Source organism: Pleurodeles waltl, chromosome 7 (genome assembly GCF_031143425.1).
Source record: "Pleurodeles waltl isolate 20211129_DDA chromosome 7, aPleWal1.hap1.20221129, whole genome shotgun sequence".
Classification (NCBI taxonomy): Eukaryota; Metazoa; Chordata; class Amphibia; order Caudata; family Salamandridae; genus Pleurodeles; species Pleurodeles waltl.
This window is the reverse complement of record NC_090446.1, coordinates 905,924,996-905,941,226: the sequence shown is the minus strand read 5'-3', so window position 1 is coordinate 905,941,226 and position 16,231 is coordinate 905,924,996. Positions and strand designations below refer to the sequence as shown.

The 16,231-nt window shown below is 42.9% G+C and overlaps 1 protein-coding gene across 2 annotated transcripts in view; it reads left to right on the top strand.

The window, feature by feature from the left end:
* Positions 1-16,231, top strand: part of PDGFRB (platelet derived growth factor receptor beta) — a 229,019-nt gene that overhangs the window by 198,911 nt on the left and 13,877 nt on the right. For both annotated transcript variants that reach the window (XM_069199532.1, XM_069199531.1), the window contains exon 19: positions 11,838-11,949. In XM_069199532.1, the coding sequence (XP_069055633.1) occupies positions 11,838-11,949 (112 nt within the window). The remainder of the gene's footprint in view (positions 1-11,837; positions 11,950-16,231) is intronic.

Sequence of the window (16,231 nt, the reverse complement as noted above, 5' to 3'; positions counted from 1 at the left end):
TCGTGGTTATCTGGTCATGCAAGACCTATTGAAAGTCACAAGTTCAGACCAACCACAGTGAGTGCAGGCCAGACACAGGCTCCTGGTTTGTCCCGCTGAAAAAGTTACCTTCTAAAGTCCAGCGCTAAGAGTTGCATTCTCAGTGGAGGAGGCCACGAAGAGCAGGCAGGCCGTCGTGGATGGTTATCACTATAGCATGAAGATCCTGTTGGGCATCACGGATGGTCATAGCTGGAGATTGTGTTGGTGGTCCTTTATTTCAAGGAGAAGCTTAAGTGATGCACACCAAAGGGCGAGGACCTGAGGGGTGCTTCTTGGGGATCAGAAACTCCCTCCAGCAGGAGCCAGCAGAGTTCAGGTAGGCCCAGTTTCAGGTCCAGGGAGTTCCAGTGCAGCAGGTCAGCTGGGCAGTTTCAAGGAGTCCTCTAGAGCTTGTTGTATCCCTGCAGCTCGGAACAGGAGGTCAGTCAGCTGACCCTTTGAGTCACTTCATCCTCTGGCAAAGGGTGCAGGCCCAGTCTTATTTCTCAGCAAACAGGGCAGGCCTCAAGCAGCAAGGCAGCAGGGTGACCTTCTTCTGTAGTATTCACATGTCAAGGAGTGTACTGAAGAGTGGATCTGAGAGCCCTATTTTGATACCTGGTGCCCCTTTTGAAGTGGGAGACGTTACTAGAGTTTTTCCCCTACAGAAGTGTCCTTAATTTCATGCCTCCCTGCCCTGGTTTGAGTGTGTCTGGTGGCAAAATGGGCTAGTATGAAGTCCTTTGTGTGAGAGCTAGGCCAGTGCCTTTGAAGCTCAAGTGTGTTAGGTGACATCTCCACCCCCCCATCAAGCCAGGATGGCCCATCCTGCCAACATCCAAACTCTCTATTGTGAGTGTGTCTGGGAGGAATACAAAAAAGCTAACTGCACCTAGACATGTGACCCAGGAACAGGCTGCAGGCACCAAATTGTTAGAATAAGAAAATGCTAACTTTGTGAAAGTGACAGTTTCAGAATAATGATTTAAAATTTTACTTTACCCTTAAAGAGGGGTTTAAATTACAAATCCTCGGACACCAAACATGACATTCCTACCTGCTCTCAAACAAAGGTTAGCAATTATTACATGTATTAAGGGTAGTGCAATGTTATCCTAGGGGAGAAATAGGCCTCATAGTAGTGAAAAATAAATTATGTTTTTTTTCACTATCAGGACACGTAAAACTTAAAAGTAGATGCTGAACCTTTTAAATACAATGCACCCTGTCATAAGGGCTATTAGGGCCTATCCAAGGTTGACATATATATTAAAAAGTAAGGTTTAGGTCTGGCAAAAGGTTTACTTTGCCAGCTAGAAATGCACAAACAGGCTGCAATGGCAGACCTCAGACATGTCTAAAAAGGCTACTTAATTAGATGGCACAATAGGTGCTGCAGGTCCAGTAGTAAAATTTAATTTACAGACCCTGGGTACCTGTAGTATCACTTTACAAGGGACTTATGAGAACATAAATGTGCAAAATAGGTGTAAGCCAATTTTTCCATGTTTAGAGGAGGGAGCACCAGCACTCTAGCACTTGTTAGCAGTGGTAAAGTGTGCAGAGTCCTAAAAACAGGTGAGGTGAATGCAAAACGTTTGAGGGTGAGCCTGCAGTGAGGGCCAGGACCAACAGTCATCAAAAACCCACTTAAAGCATAATAATTCTACACGGCCAGCCTCACAAAGAATTGGTGCCGAGTTACATAGCCTATTTACATAAAGGTTAAGGGGCATATTTATATTCTGTGCTGGGTTTGCATCATTTTTTGATACGCAAATCCTGCGCAAACCTTACTCCATATTTATATTTTGACGCTAGACATGTCTAGCGCCAAAATATAGGAGTTAAAGTCATTTTTTGCCTGCGGAAAATTACCTTGCATCAGTGAGATCCAAGGTAGGCATTCCTGGGCAAAAAATGACTCTCAGGCCCCAGTGCCTTATTTTTATGTGCAAAAATCACGCACGGTGGGAGGAGGGGTCAAAAAATGGTGCAAAGTTTTTTTAACGCCTGGGTCAGGGCAGGCATTAGACGACCTGTGGGCCTATTTCCATGGTGGGACACCATGGAATAAGCCCACAGGTGCCCTTCTCAGGCCCTAGGGACATCCCCACCCACATCAGAGGGACAGCAGAGGATGGGGGACCCCATCCCAGATAAGTATAGGTAAGTAGAGGTAAGTATATATATATTTTCTTAAAGTGCCATTGTGGCCCTGAAATGGACCCCACTACATGGCACTGGTTGCAATGGCCATGCCCAGGGGACCCTAGACCCCTGTGCTGGCCATTGAGGTGGTGGGCATGACTCCTGTCTTTACTAAGACAGGAGTCATGTGATATGGATGGTTTTGCATCAGAAAATGACTCTAGGGAGATTAGAATGATTTTCTTTTTTACTCTAACCTGCCTAGCGTCCTTTTTGGTGCAAAACACCATTCTTCCATACCGCCAGCCCCACCTGACTAACGTCATTTTTTTTTACACTAGCTTACCCTTTGCACCGGCTTGCACCATTCCATAAATATGGTGCCCAGCTGGTGCACAGAAATGGTGCAAGCCAGTGCTACAATTTTTGGTGCAAAACTGCGTTAGTGCAGTTTTGCACCAAAAAGTATAAATCAGGGCAGAAGTAACAGAAAGTGTGTTAGGAAAATTTAAAAACCCAAAAGTGACACTGGCACTCCTTAGTGCTCTGCCATCTTCTTATCAGGCTGCCAAAAGGTGGGCTACCCCATGGTGAATGGTTTACTGTCTCTACCACTGAGAACATAAATTGGGTGGTGTAAATGTGGGAGAGGATGTGGTGTAATGGCCAGAGTTGCCGACTTTGGACCTGGGAAGCCAAGTTTGAGTCTCGGCGGCGGCTCAACATCATATCATTCTGGGCAAATTACTTAATCTCTCTGTGCCTACCAAAATGTGTCCTTGTGTAATGTAACTGTTGCTCATGTAAAGTGCTTTAGTACCTTCGGGTTGAGTTTGCACTACATAAAAAGGCAAAAAAACAAATGCTGCCACAAACTATGCCAAACATGCTGCCCCATTGAGGTTTATTGGTCTGTCATCATTTTCAGTGGTACCTGCTTCATGATTGAATGCCATATAAACCAAGAGAGACTTTGATAGACCTGATGACAGGGACAATTTTAATTTGGATACTGGCAAAATGCCCAATCACACTTTCAGTACCCATATATTATAGCACAAATATGAGCATAGTCTAGAGACACAAACAATTTTCTACCACAGAGTGAAGCAATGGTTAGGAGGATAAGCATGGGGGCAAACTCTCCTGAGGAGCACAAGCACTCACTACAGTTGGACCATCTTAGACAAGTCAGGTGTTTCTTTGCCAGGAACACTCACAAACTGAAAGTCTGCCAAAAATACTTTAACTCAAGCTGAGCTGACAGTCTTCTCCAAAGGCCAGTAGGGAGCTAATCTCCTGAACAGGAACTCCTTTTCCAGCCCTTCCCCTAGCTATGTCTCGCATCTATTAGAAATGTTCATGATCTTTCTTTATCACTAGATATATGATTTCTTTGGCTCATGGAGCTTGGGCTCCCCGTTGTTATTCTCTTGTCATTTCCATACTTGAAGTGTGACTTTCTAATATGACTTGTTAGTGCGGATTGACGAATGATATAGCTTGCTCCATCATGCTACGTGCATATTTCATTTTATCTCAATGCAGTGAGTGTAATCATTTCACAGTTGCACTGACAGAGTATCAGAGAAAGCGTACTTCGTTTTAAATGTTTTTTACTGAAATAGCTAAAAGGTATGGATGAAACATACACAACAAGTCAAATTGGTAGAATCCCCAACCACACACAGACATTAAAGTATCTTTCAGCAGCCATAGCAATCTTTAAATATAAGACCTATTTTGCACTGATATGGGATAAATCACTTGGATGCTAAAGGGAGAAGAAGTCTTAGCCAACAGCCCATATCAATACAGAAATCACTCTGGATATCGCATCTCTGGAGAGAGGCTCCTATTCTCATTTGAAAATGAACACAACTACTCTCAATCATCCCAAAGAATAACACGTGTAATGATACACATCCAAAGCCTTCTCTGCAAACTTGGACTCTCACCTTTTACTGTATAGAGCAGTGGTTCTTCACCTTTTGCCTTCTGAAAGGCCCCCACTGAATCATTATTGGATTCCTGGGACCACCAGTGACTCAGTATTGGAATCCGGGACACCAGTCTGAGCAATTTCAATGATTTGAATCACAAAACAATACACCAAACTACAGAAACAAGCATTAATCAAACAAGTACAAAAATTATGATTTTTAAAAATTTAATTTGCAACCAAATATAAAAAAATATATATATTTTAATTTTAATGGGAAGATTGAAGCTCTTATCAATTTCATTGAGGCCACCCATCATCTGTACTATACTCTGTTGGATGCACTTGAACTGCTCCTACAAATCAATCTGAGAATACTAACTCCAACTTCAAATTTTAAAAGTTGAATTTTTTTATTTTGCTTCTTTATTTATGTACACTTTATAAGTCTGTTAATATTAATATTATTTGATTTTCTAGCAGTCACAGATCCCTGAGTAGGGATCGCAGAAGCCTAGAGGTCCACATGTATAGAGAAAAGCACTATCTATACCCTCATGTACAAAATTATACTACTTGCCCAAGTGATCTACCTAAAGCTTTTTAGGGTAATGAAGCAAAAATGCTTTAGGATAACGAAGCCCAAGAGGTAACACCCAGCAAGACAAGTTCCTTCCTTCCTAACCACCAACAGGGCCCTCTACTTACTCAGGCATCTGGATGCAGGTCAGGAAACAACAGAACGAGTGCACCTGCATATCTTACCTCCTTTTGCCGAATTATTTGCTTCTTGCAGGATACGTACCGTCAGCTCTGCTGACCTCAACGTCAAAATTAGTGACCCCTCCCAACACACTGTCAGTCTCAGTATTGGACTGTCTTGGGCGAATACTATAGCACTAAAGCTGTTGGGAGCAATTCAAATATTTTTGCAGACCAACCAGACATTGCAGAAAACCCTCCATTTGTCCATGAAGATCAACATGAAGTACACATTAGGAACACCTCAGGCTTTCACTTGGGCACTACTTCTCAAGCTGCAGTGGTTTTAACTTTGATGTCCAACTCAAGCACAGTTTCCATGACACAAAGCTCACAATTTTGTAGTTCTTTCAGGGAAGAGTCCAACGTGAATTTACCTTGTACCAGTTACCAGTGCACTGAAGTGGGCATCACAATTCCCCATCAAAGCGCTTCTTGAAATTCATGAGATCCATCTACACCCCATCTGCAAATCAATCACAAGAGGCAAATTCCTTCTCTTCCCTTATGAGAAGTAGAGCTTGAAAAACCCATTGTCAGCATCCTTCTTACATCGGTTCACCTTTATTCCTAGGTCAGAGAGCAGTGAGGCCATATTCAAGTTTCATAAATCTAAGAGTCACCTAGAAGAGTACAGCAGGAGAGTAACCGGCCCAGCATTGTGTCTCTTTAGAAGATCCAACAATTAGTAGTGCAAGGCTTCAGGCCATTCCACTCCCATCGAAAGAGTGCAGCCATTAAATTCACAGGTTGACCATATCCCTGAGGAAAGTGGAAAACATTTGTTCTCCAGCTCCTTCCACACCATATCCTGGCGCAAGACAAGGCCTCTACTGGCATAGATTGCACCACACCCCTTTGTTCATCATGCACTCACATCCTGCCCAACCATCGACTCTTTCAGTGTTCACTGGAAGAAAACAGCTGTGAGCGAGGCTGCCAGCAGTTCTGTGTGGCTTCACATATGGGCCGGAAAGGCAGGAGACTAAGATGCTATGTACTATGCAACTCAAGAACTTTGCTTCATCAGAGTCAGACCTCATAGTCTGTGGTTCTTCCTCTCAGCATCCAATAGCTCCTGGGACGATCCTTCCCAAACACAAGGGATACAGGCCAAAAAGGCAAGAGCTAACTTCTGGAACCCAAAACGAAAGATACCATTTCAGGTATCTGCAAGCTCTGCCCACCAGAACAATGTTTTTTCAAAGCTTTGTATCTCAGCCGTGAAAACTATAGTCCTTTTAATTCTTTAGTCATTACGTTACTCTGTACAAAAGCACATTTGAGTTTCTTTTCCCCTGTCCTTTGCTACCAGGCAAAATGGCCCACAGCCTTGGGATCCTTGCCCACCCACGCTTCTCACTCCATGAATTCTCCTCTGGCAGCCTTACAACTATCTGTCTGAGTCCAGCCATAATAAACAACTAAAATCTAAGCCAAACACAGTCCTTTTCAGAAATTATTTTGGCAGCTCTTGCATAACTTATGCAAATTATGGCCAACTGTAGACAGCTCTAACAAAGAAACACACTAATCTGGACCATACAAAAATAAGTATCCTTTGTGGTATGCCGTACAGCAGTTTCATCTGACCAGACAAATAGCCGTATAAGGTACTTCAGTTTATGGTTGCGAGGAAAGAATGGACTGTTGGTACCAGCCTGCACTTTAGATTAATCAGCAGGCTTATATATCTGACTAAGTGCCAATAAGCTGTACCATCATATGGGTACCGAAAGCACTGCCAGAAGATGTCTGTAACCTTACCTATAGAGGACACCAATATCCAGGCTCTGTCAACCCCTTCCTTCTGTAGAACCTAGGTCTGATCTGAAAGAGTGTGATGGGGTAGTAGGCTAAAACATAGTGAGGTGAGGAGTAGGGTGCCCACGATCATTACCTGTCCAGACAGATTCCAGATTGTTGCATTTCTGTAAAAATGATACTATTTTACATTGTAGGAAGCTGTCCCTCTATGTGGTATGTGAATATCGTGTAAAAGGTCCAGGGGATCCACAGTGATTGGACAGGGCTTGCTATGCAATTCCAAAGTGCTCTATTTATGGGTAGTGTGGTCGAGCAGCCTTAGGCTTAACACAGAAGAGTGCAAGACATCTAAAAATAGACACAATTGTTAATAAATAAGACATACAACTCAAGAAGGAGATCCACACCAATTTATAAAAATAACAGGTATCTTTATATATGTTTAGGCATCCAAGAAGACTTTTTCAGGTAAGTAAATCTGAAATAGGAATTCTTTCCACTTTAAAATGTGGACACAGTGCAATTTCTGAGTTCTGCAATGTTATCCTATGGAACAAAAAAGAAGTTCTGCATACAGGTAGAGTACTGCGACTTAAAAGATCAATCTCATGGTGTTAAGGTGAGCAGTGGACAAAGTCCAAAGCAGCACCCACAGTTCACCCTCAGCAGGACAGGGGTGGCGGTGCAGAGTGCAAAACAGCATTGGGTGCCCAATGCATTCTCATGGAGATCGGTCACTGCGTAAAGAGGCTGCAGGCTCTGGCCAGGAGGCCTGTCGGGGTAAACCAACAGCAGGGCTCGGCCTTGCGATGCTTGGGCACAGATAGGCCTGTTTGGTCTTCTTCTCCTCTGCTCAGGGGCGGCAGGTGTCCATAGGTGTTGTGGTTTCTTTACTGAAGCGGTTGTGGTGGGGGTGGACGCGGCTGCATACAGAAGCTGCAGGCATTGTCGGGGAGTTTAGTAGGGGTGAAACCACAATGGACTCGGACTCTGGGGGGCTGGGGAACTTTGTTGGCACCAGTGGTCTACTTCAACTTGGGTTGGAGACGGCGGGTGCAGTGGTGACTTCAGGTGTCGTGTTTTGGTGGTTCCAGAGGCTTCTGAGTCCTTTCTTTTGGAGTTTACTGAAGAACAGGTACGCTGTTCATGGGAGGTCTCGAGTCTTTATTGAAGGCAGGTAGTCCTCCTGGGTTTCTGTAGTCACAGCTGCATGGGGAGTCATCTTTGGTGCAGATTTTGACAAGGGATGCAGACGGGCCGGTAGGGTTTGTACCAGGTCAGCTGCTTCTTTTCACCTCTTCTGCGGTTGCGGCTATTCAGTGTCTTTGGTCTTCTTAGCTCAACAGATTCTGCTTCTCTACTGCCAGGGGCTCCCCTAAATACTGAATTTAGGGGTGTTAGTGGTGTGTATGATAATAGCCAGTGGGATGCTGACCCTTGGGGTCACTACACCCCCTATATGACCACATCCTGTGGGAAGTGGGCATACTCCTTTCCTAGAATTCCTGAGTATGCCATTACATAGATGGCTACTTCTGAAAAACTGTGTCCACCTCACAGTATCCCATTTTTGGGGTTGTACTGGCCTGGAGGTGGTATGCCTACCTCACTAGCTAATATTCCAGCCTGTACAGGTGCCAAATGGGCTCTGGAAGGGGGTGGCTTCTTCGCCTGTGAGGGGAGACAGATTTGCATTTGAAAAGTGGCAGCCATATGAAGCTTGTCGGCTTAGGAAGGCTAATCACCAGGTCATCCTGTGGAAGGGGGTGTTACACCCTCGTCCAGGTCAGGCTTGTGTTCTGGGCTCCCTGAAAACAGAAGGCTCCCACCCTAGGGGTCCAGAATGGTGTCTCGGGGCAGGCTGGCTGAAACTGGTCAGCAAAAACACCAGAGGCTGATAGAGTTTCAGGGGGTATCTTTCAGGTGCCTTCTGTGTGCATGCATTTGTCAATCCAACACCGACATCAGTGTGGGTTCACCAATACGAGATGTTTGATACCAACCATCTCTATCTTCAGTGAAGCCATCATGTAGCTGGGAAACTTGTGTTGACTAGTGCCCAGCACATGCATTTAAAATGGCTTCCCTGGTCACTTACTATGTCTAAGAATCAACAAAGACACAGCAGGGACATATCTGCTCATGCATTTATGCCCTCACATGTAATATAATGCACCCTGCCTTAGGGCTGTAAGGCCTGCTAGAGATGTGATTTACATATATTGCATGCAGTGGCAGGGGACATGGCACTCATGCTGTGAGCCATGTCATGTTTTCACTTTTATCTGCACCAAGACACACAGCCTGCAATTGCAGTATGTCATGTGCTTGATGAGGGGTCCCTTAGGGTGGCACAATTCATGCTGCAGCCCTTAGGGACCCTCTTTAGTACCCCAGGCCCTGGGCATCAGGGGTACCATTTACCAGAGACTTACAGAGGGCGCTAAAGGTTTTACCAGTTGGGAAAACAACTGTGAAGTTTTGGGAAAGAGATCTGGCACTGGGGACCTGGTTAGCAGGAGCCCAGTGCACTTGCAGTCGAAATTACATCAGATACCAGGCAGCAAGTGGGGTAATCATGTCAAAATGGGGCACTTTCCTACACACATTAACTAATTATTTAGGCTGCTTCTGACTCGCAAATAATCGTTTGTTCAAAGCACATCGCGGAGAAACTAAAAAAAAATATTTCTGTAGTGTGAATCTGTTCTGCCTGGACCATGCCCACGATATGGTATGATATGGTACTATCTGCAGTAATCGGTCTTTGACAGGCTCAACTACATCTGCTCTCTATGCCTAATGCTTTCACAGGGTGCTTTTCTGAGACTTTTAATGCAAGAGACAACATGTTTAAGGAGTCATGGACATGTATGATTAAATAACGTGATTACTGCACACTGCCCAGAGACTGTTTATGATAAAAAATAAAGGACAATGCCTAGTTGATCGAAGCCTAACCAAAAAATTGGTCAACAAAATGAAGGGAACATACTCATGAAACATTTGCTCCATGTTAGGAAAGAAAATAACAGGATCTCATCTAAGTAATATACCTTGCTGGCATACACTGAAAATTCATCCATTATTACATTCACTGTTTCATTGGCAAATTCAGCAATTTCCTGTTCCATCCACTGACATGCTCAAAAACATTTAGAACTCTGGATGAATTCTAAATAAGAATAACATGTTGTTTTTGGATTCTATTTAAGGGAACCTGGCAAAAGATGAAATGGCTGGAAGTATCCCACTGAGTGGAGCTGATGCTTTGGCTCAGAGATGGATTTCTTGGACAAGGACCTGAGGGCACGCATCTCAACCCTCCTAAACTTCATGCATTCATTGTTTTTTGACATACAGTTACATTATGGTTTTATAGGAAGAACGTGGAAAAATATTATGTTTTTTTTTAATGGAGATGGTTTGCCAGTAAGATTCCCGAAATCACTGAGATGAAATTCAAGATCAGTGTGCTCTGCAAACCGGGACGTTTCCCAAAATAGAAATATGAAAACACAGAAAGAGAAAGAACATAAAAATAAGCACAAGCCTGCTCCTTCTGCTCTCTGCTCTAACATTCAGAAATGAAGGGGCAGATTTAAGAAAAGTGGCACGGCACCCAGTGCAGTGCCACTTTTCTTGCATCCCTTCGCGCCCTCCTACCCCCACCATGTGTGCGCTATATTTAAAATACGGCCACCCACGTGCATGGTAGGGGGCAATAGCATAGGAATTTATGATTTATTGATGTACTGTTCAGAGTTAGCGCCAACATTTTGGCGCTAACCCTGAACAGTACATAGGGGCCCATTATAAATAATGGTTTGCCCCCTTTTAACGCCTGCTCTGAGCAGGCATTAAAAATGCAGAAAAAAATGGCGCAAGTAAATCTTTTTTTTCTACCCCCCCTAATGGAGGAATGCCCCCTTGCATACATTATGCCTGGTGCAGGCACAATGTGGAAGAAGGGAATACAAAGTGGCACAATGCATGCATTGTGCACTTTGTAAATCGGGCGCAGCGATTTTGGCCTCGTTGGGCCAAATCAGTGTAAAAAACAATGATGCTAATGTGGCGCAAGGAGGCGCTACACCCTCTTAAATCTGGGCCTAAATGTGTAAGATTAGTTACTGCACCATGCTCAGGACAAACGCACCATAGAAGTCAAGCAGGTGAAGGGAATCCATCCTCACATAACTTGGGCAGAATCCAGCTTTGGCAGATTGCTACAGAAATAGAGTTCATGGCTTTGAAGGTCTGCATCCACTCTCCAGACCCTCGGAAATCCTTTTGGTGTTAAAGCAGCCTACTAAGTGTTATTGAGGGTGTGTGCAGTATTAAATGAAGAGAGAATTGCTTGTGGAATGGACCTGCTCATGAAGCTTTCAGTGCTTGCAATGGCCACTGTGTGACCACACATTGACCAGATGACAAGAAATCATGGGCTCTTCTAATTGAATTATGTCCCTAAAAGACACATAGGGGCCAGTTGATACATGCCTGACATGTGACTGACTTTGCCCTCCACAGAAGTGATTTTGCTGCATAATTCTGTCGTATATTTCTCTGCAGCTATTCAACTGATGGAAACACTTAGATGTGATCTTATTGAGTTAAAGACAGCCAATCTGACTCTCTGCAACAGAAGGTTGTTTCAGTCTTTGGCTACCTCACACCCATTCAGAATTGCCATTTAAACCATTCAGAGCAGCTTGTGGGCACACACTTACAATGGTTCTATCACCCCAATCACAGAATGTGAATGATAGAATGGGTGGGAGCAGCAAGGAAGTATAGTAAAGAAACAAACATATTTGGTGCATTTGGTGATTGCCATATGTCAGAGACTACAATACCACCTCATGATGCAATGGATAAATGCAGTGTGAAGGTGATGTCTCTGTAATGGACGGAAGTGTGGGTTTCTGATTGACTCTACCTCTAAATCTACTGTTAAGACTAAGCATTTATTTTCTTATGCTACAACTCTACTAACCTTTTAGAACAATCTGCTGGTTATGTTCTGTGTCAATCAACAAGTGTGTACACCATCACCCTTGAAAGGATCACAAAGAACATTGATTATTGACCAATACAGCAAAGAGTATTGGGTCACTCGTAGATCCCAGTACATATCTAAAATCGATGTTTGAATTAGTTAGTAAAATGTTCATTTTTTATTTCCTTACAGACATTTTTGCCCCTAAAATGGATGGCACCAGAGAGCATCTTCAACAACCTTTACACAACACTGAGTGATGTTTGGTCTTATGGCATTCTTTTATGGGAGATATTTACCTTAGGTAAGTATGGCTTCTGTAGAGAGCCTCTTCAGGACTTTCTAGTTATACTTTTGTTACTTCATATACGAAAAAGGTCTATGCTACTCTGGCGCCATGTTGTCTTTTGTTGTTGTAATTAAGTTATTTATATTAAATCAGTTGTTCTAATGTTACCTTGAGAAACATTGTCACATACTATATTTTCCCCAGGTCTCAATTGGGTTCACAGGTCTCACCTGTTGTTTTTGCCATTGAGATGAGACTGGTCACACTGACTGACATCGCAAATCCTCACACCAGCAATGGGAATGCCCACTGAGGAAAGATTTTGTTAATAATCACTTCCTGGCCGAACTCTTATATGAAATAGTAATGCACAGCAAGTGAATCTAGAACAAATTACTCGTGAAAATCCATTCTAATAGACACATAATAAGTTTCATTAATTTTAGCCACTGGTGACTACTTCTAGATTCCAGTTCATCATTTTCGCTCACTGTGCAATAGCACAACCTAAGATTAACTCAAGCATTCTGCATTTCACTTTTTGATTTTTCTCATTTTTATAAATATATGATGAGTTGGTTAAATGGTGAAAGTTATTCATACACTAAATATTGCAGACACTCTTACAACAAGCAACATGTTTAACTATTCTACTGAAAATTAGTCAGCCTTTTTCACATGTCAAATATAAATCTTCTAATGCCATCGGAAAGCTATCCCTGTGGCCGTGGCTGTGGCTCTCAGCGTGTTCATCTTTTGATACAGAGATGTTATTACCAATGTCTGGGGAAAAGATCTTAGAGCTTCTCTAGTTCTCAAAAACTCAAGGCAAAGGAATTCCAGAATTAGAGCAGCTTTTAGCCTTCCAACAAGCTTTTGATTCATATCTCTGCATCTCTGCACCAAATGAAACACAAAATACTTCTTGAACATTTTCGACCAGTCGTGAACACACAGACAGCAAATGAAAACTATAACATCTGTCATGAAACAAAAGCAAAAAGAGTCATTTTTGACTTACCTCAAACGGGCTTAGCTGGCAACAAGGCTCAGTGAGTTAAACACTCATCACTCATGCTGTAATCTGCAGGTCACGATTCTGGTAAAGATGACTCAATCTTCCTTCTTACTGGGGTCTGTAAACTTAGTAACATTAAAATGAACAATGATAACGTCTGCTATTCACAGTACTTAGGAAGCGCAAAATTGTGGTACTAATGAATAAGTAAAATAGAAGTTATTATTCTTGGTAGAATTATTATGAAGCAGCTTTTAAAACATTGTCATGCTCAACGCAACCACCAAATGACATGTGTGCTAGAGGCCAAGCAGCAGTGCAGCTTGTTCCTATGAGTCTTCTACTTTTATATGCCCATCTCACTTTCCTAATGCAAATAACCATCCTCCATGTTATCAGTCCTACACAGGTTGCAAGAATATTTGAAAAACATTGACAAAGCCAATAGGTCTGGCACTGAAAGCTTGTGGGTTTGCTTTTTTATTGCTAGTATATACCACAAAGAGAACAAAAAGAGAAAATATGCAACCATGGTGGACTGCATGGTGGAATGATGGCTTGCAATAAAAAAAGTAAAATGAAAAAATACAATTATTTGGTTGCATGCATTTTTAACAGACCAGTACAGTAAAGGCATAGTGCTTAGAACAGGTATAAAAAACCCTTTTTAATACATATGGTAGGAAAATATTGTAGGGAAAAAGGTGCCTGAAGACATTGTTTAAATACAGCAAAGTGACAAAATATATTTAAAACATAAAGAATGCACAGTAAAAAGCACTGGCAAAGTACACTACTGGCTCGCAAACACTAATGTACACTTCTTTTTTTGGGCAGATGTACACATGTGATTAGGCAAAATGCTGTCACACACACTGCAGGAGAGTAAAACACTCAGGCGGGTCGCCTACTGCCCCATCTGTATGCTGCGGGCAGACGCCAAATGTGAACGACATTTAAACAGACCAAGGACAAAGACAGCTGACCCAAACTATTAACTATTATTTATTTGAGAATCGGTTTGATTTCATAAGGCTCGTGAGAAATCTAGAAATGTCTCAAAGCCACACCTAACAATATCTTACACTCACCACATACCCAGTCTCTGGCACTTTAGTTCCCTTACTTGAGGTTGGCGTATGCTGGCTACGTGGCTGACGTTCAGCAAAAGAAAGACTGCGATTATCAGTTTTTACTCTGCAGAGCTGACCCTCTTGATTGGTGGTCAATTTCAACCTTTATTCATTGAATCTTTCCTGATCTACTTCAATTGCTCAAACTGAAAAACATGACACGTTTCCTCATCCTGAAAAAACAGGACAACAGTAGTGGGATGATTGGAACATTCAAAGTTATATCCAAAGAATGCAACATACACAGGACAAGTGTTTCCTTATGTCCAAAAACTACAGCTAACACCAGGGCCGGTTTGAATCTAAGGGAGAGGAGTGAGACAAGATGGATGGATGGAAAGAGAGTGATAGAGTAAGAAGAGAGAGGTAGCAGGGCTAGTTCGAGCATTTTTGCTGCTCTTGATTCCTTTCTCCAGCCCTGGCCAACACTGTCGAATTATGAAAAAAGAGATCAAGAAACCATGTTTCCCAAGCTTGTACTTCTTCCTAATAGTAGGCTCTGGTGTAGGATCAGATTTCTGTTATTCAAACACTAGCTTGCCTTGTGATTGGCTGATCTCACTTGTGGAGCAGAGCTTTGTGTCAAGCAGTCTCTAATGCTGCTGCCAATGTCCTGGCTTGGCTTCCAAACACCGTAATGGACATTGGTTGTGCAGCCCCTTTAAACACAGCTGGACACCTACTTTCTGAAGTGGTTTCCAGCTCACCTTGTGTTCCATCATGTGATATCAGCGCTTCACCGGGAGGTCATGTGAATGGAGCTGATATCATGTGACACACCGTGGAACCATCATAAGAATTGGCAGGTTTGATGCCATGTGTAAGGCTTGTGTGCATTTCCAGCCAAGGATGACTGCCAGTTGTGGGCTCAGAATGTTAAAATAAAGACTCAGAGACATCTTGGTTGTATTTAAAAACAAAAACAGAACAACATGCCTGTAAATCTTTCCTGTAATATTTTGCAGCCCACATGTGGGAAAACTAGGCTGACTGCAGAAGCCACCTCAATTTGTGCCCCCATTTTTAGCTTATACTAGTGCTTTCTGAATCTGACTGTGCCCTAGGCACTGCTAACCATTCCGAGGGCCAGTGCTCTGGGACTTCTCTGTTTAAAATAGTATATGCAAAGTAGGCATAATTATAATTGGCTCTGACAACCTTCCTATAAGCCCCTAGTATATGGTAGGGCATGTAGGTTTAGGGACCCCTCCGTGCACTCCAGTGGTCCCTGGTGTCATTGTAATGGCAGGCCTGCCTTGCTGGCTGCTTCTAGGTTCAAATAAACCCCGAATTCAACTTTGGAATTAATAGTACTTACAAACTCTCAAACAACCTTTTTTTATACATATAAGTCAACCCTAAGGTCTGCCCTAGGTGCCCCAATGGTTGGGTGCAGTGTAAATATAAGCAGAGACTTTATAAAAGATGTTTTATAAGTCCTGGTGAGGGAAAAACAGCCAAATTAGTTTTCCCCATTGTAGTCAATATGCACCCTAGGCTAACATTTGGAGACTTTATTTGAAAATAATAAAGTCCTAGTTTCAATAGAGATGAGCTATATATATCAGGTTTGGTACCAAATGAAATCTTATAATAAATCCAACAACTTGCCAAGGTTAAACGTAATACAACTAGCACAGGGAAAGAGTTTTAGAACTTTTTCTGAAAGTTTCCAAATGTAGTCCTGTAGGGCCCTTTCCTAATTGGTCAGCCTCTGGCAGAGTGAGTCAAGCTACCTTAATGAGGTGTGAAGTGGCCTGGGCTGAGACAAAGGAAGCATCTGGTGGGAGGAAAATTGCTGCAGCAGATGGCGGAGCAGGATGGGAGAAGAGTAGCCAAACTGGTCTTCAGAAGAGGGAAAGCCAATTGGGACAGAAACCAGACCACCCCCATATCCTGCTCCCCCAAACAGATGGATGCCCCAATGATTAGATTAGGAGTGGGGCTAAAAGGGGTATGTTAGAGAGACTTAGCCACACCAGTGATTGGACTCAGCCAGATCTAACCTCCAAGGAGGAATTTTCTCCATGTTGGATTTTTAGAGAATGTTGCTTTCTTGGATTGATTTTTGCCACACTTCACAGGAAGTGGTCACCCCAGAGGGTGTCACCCTGCACCCCATTGGACAGGAGCACAACCCTGATTT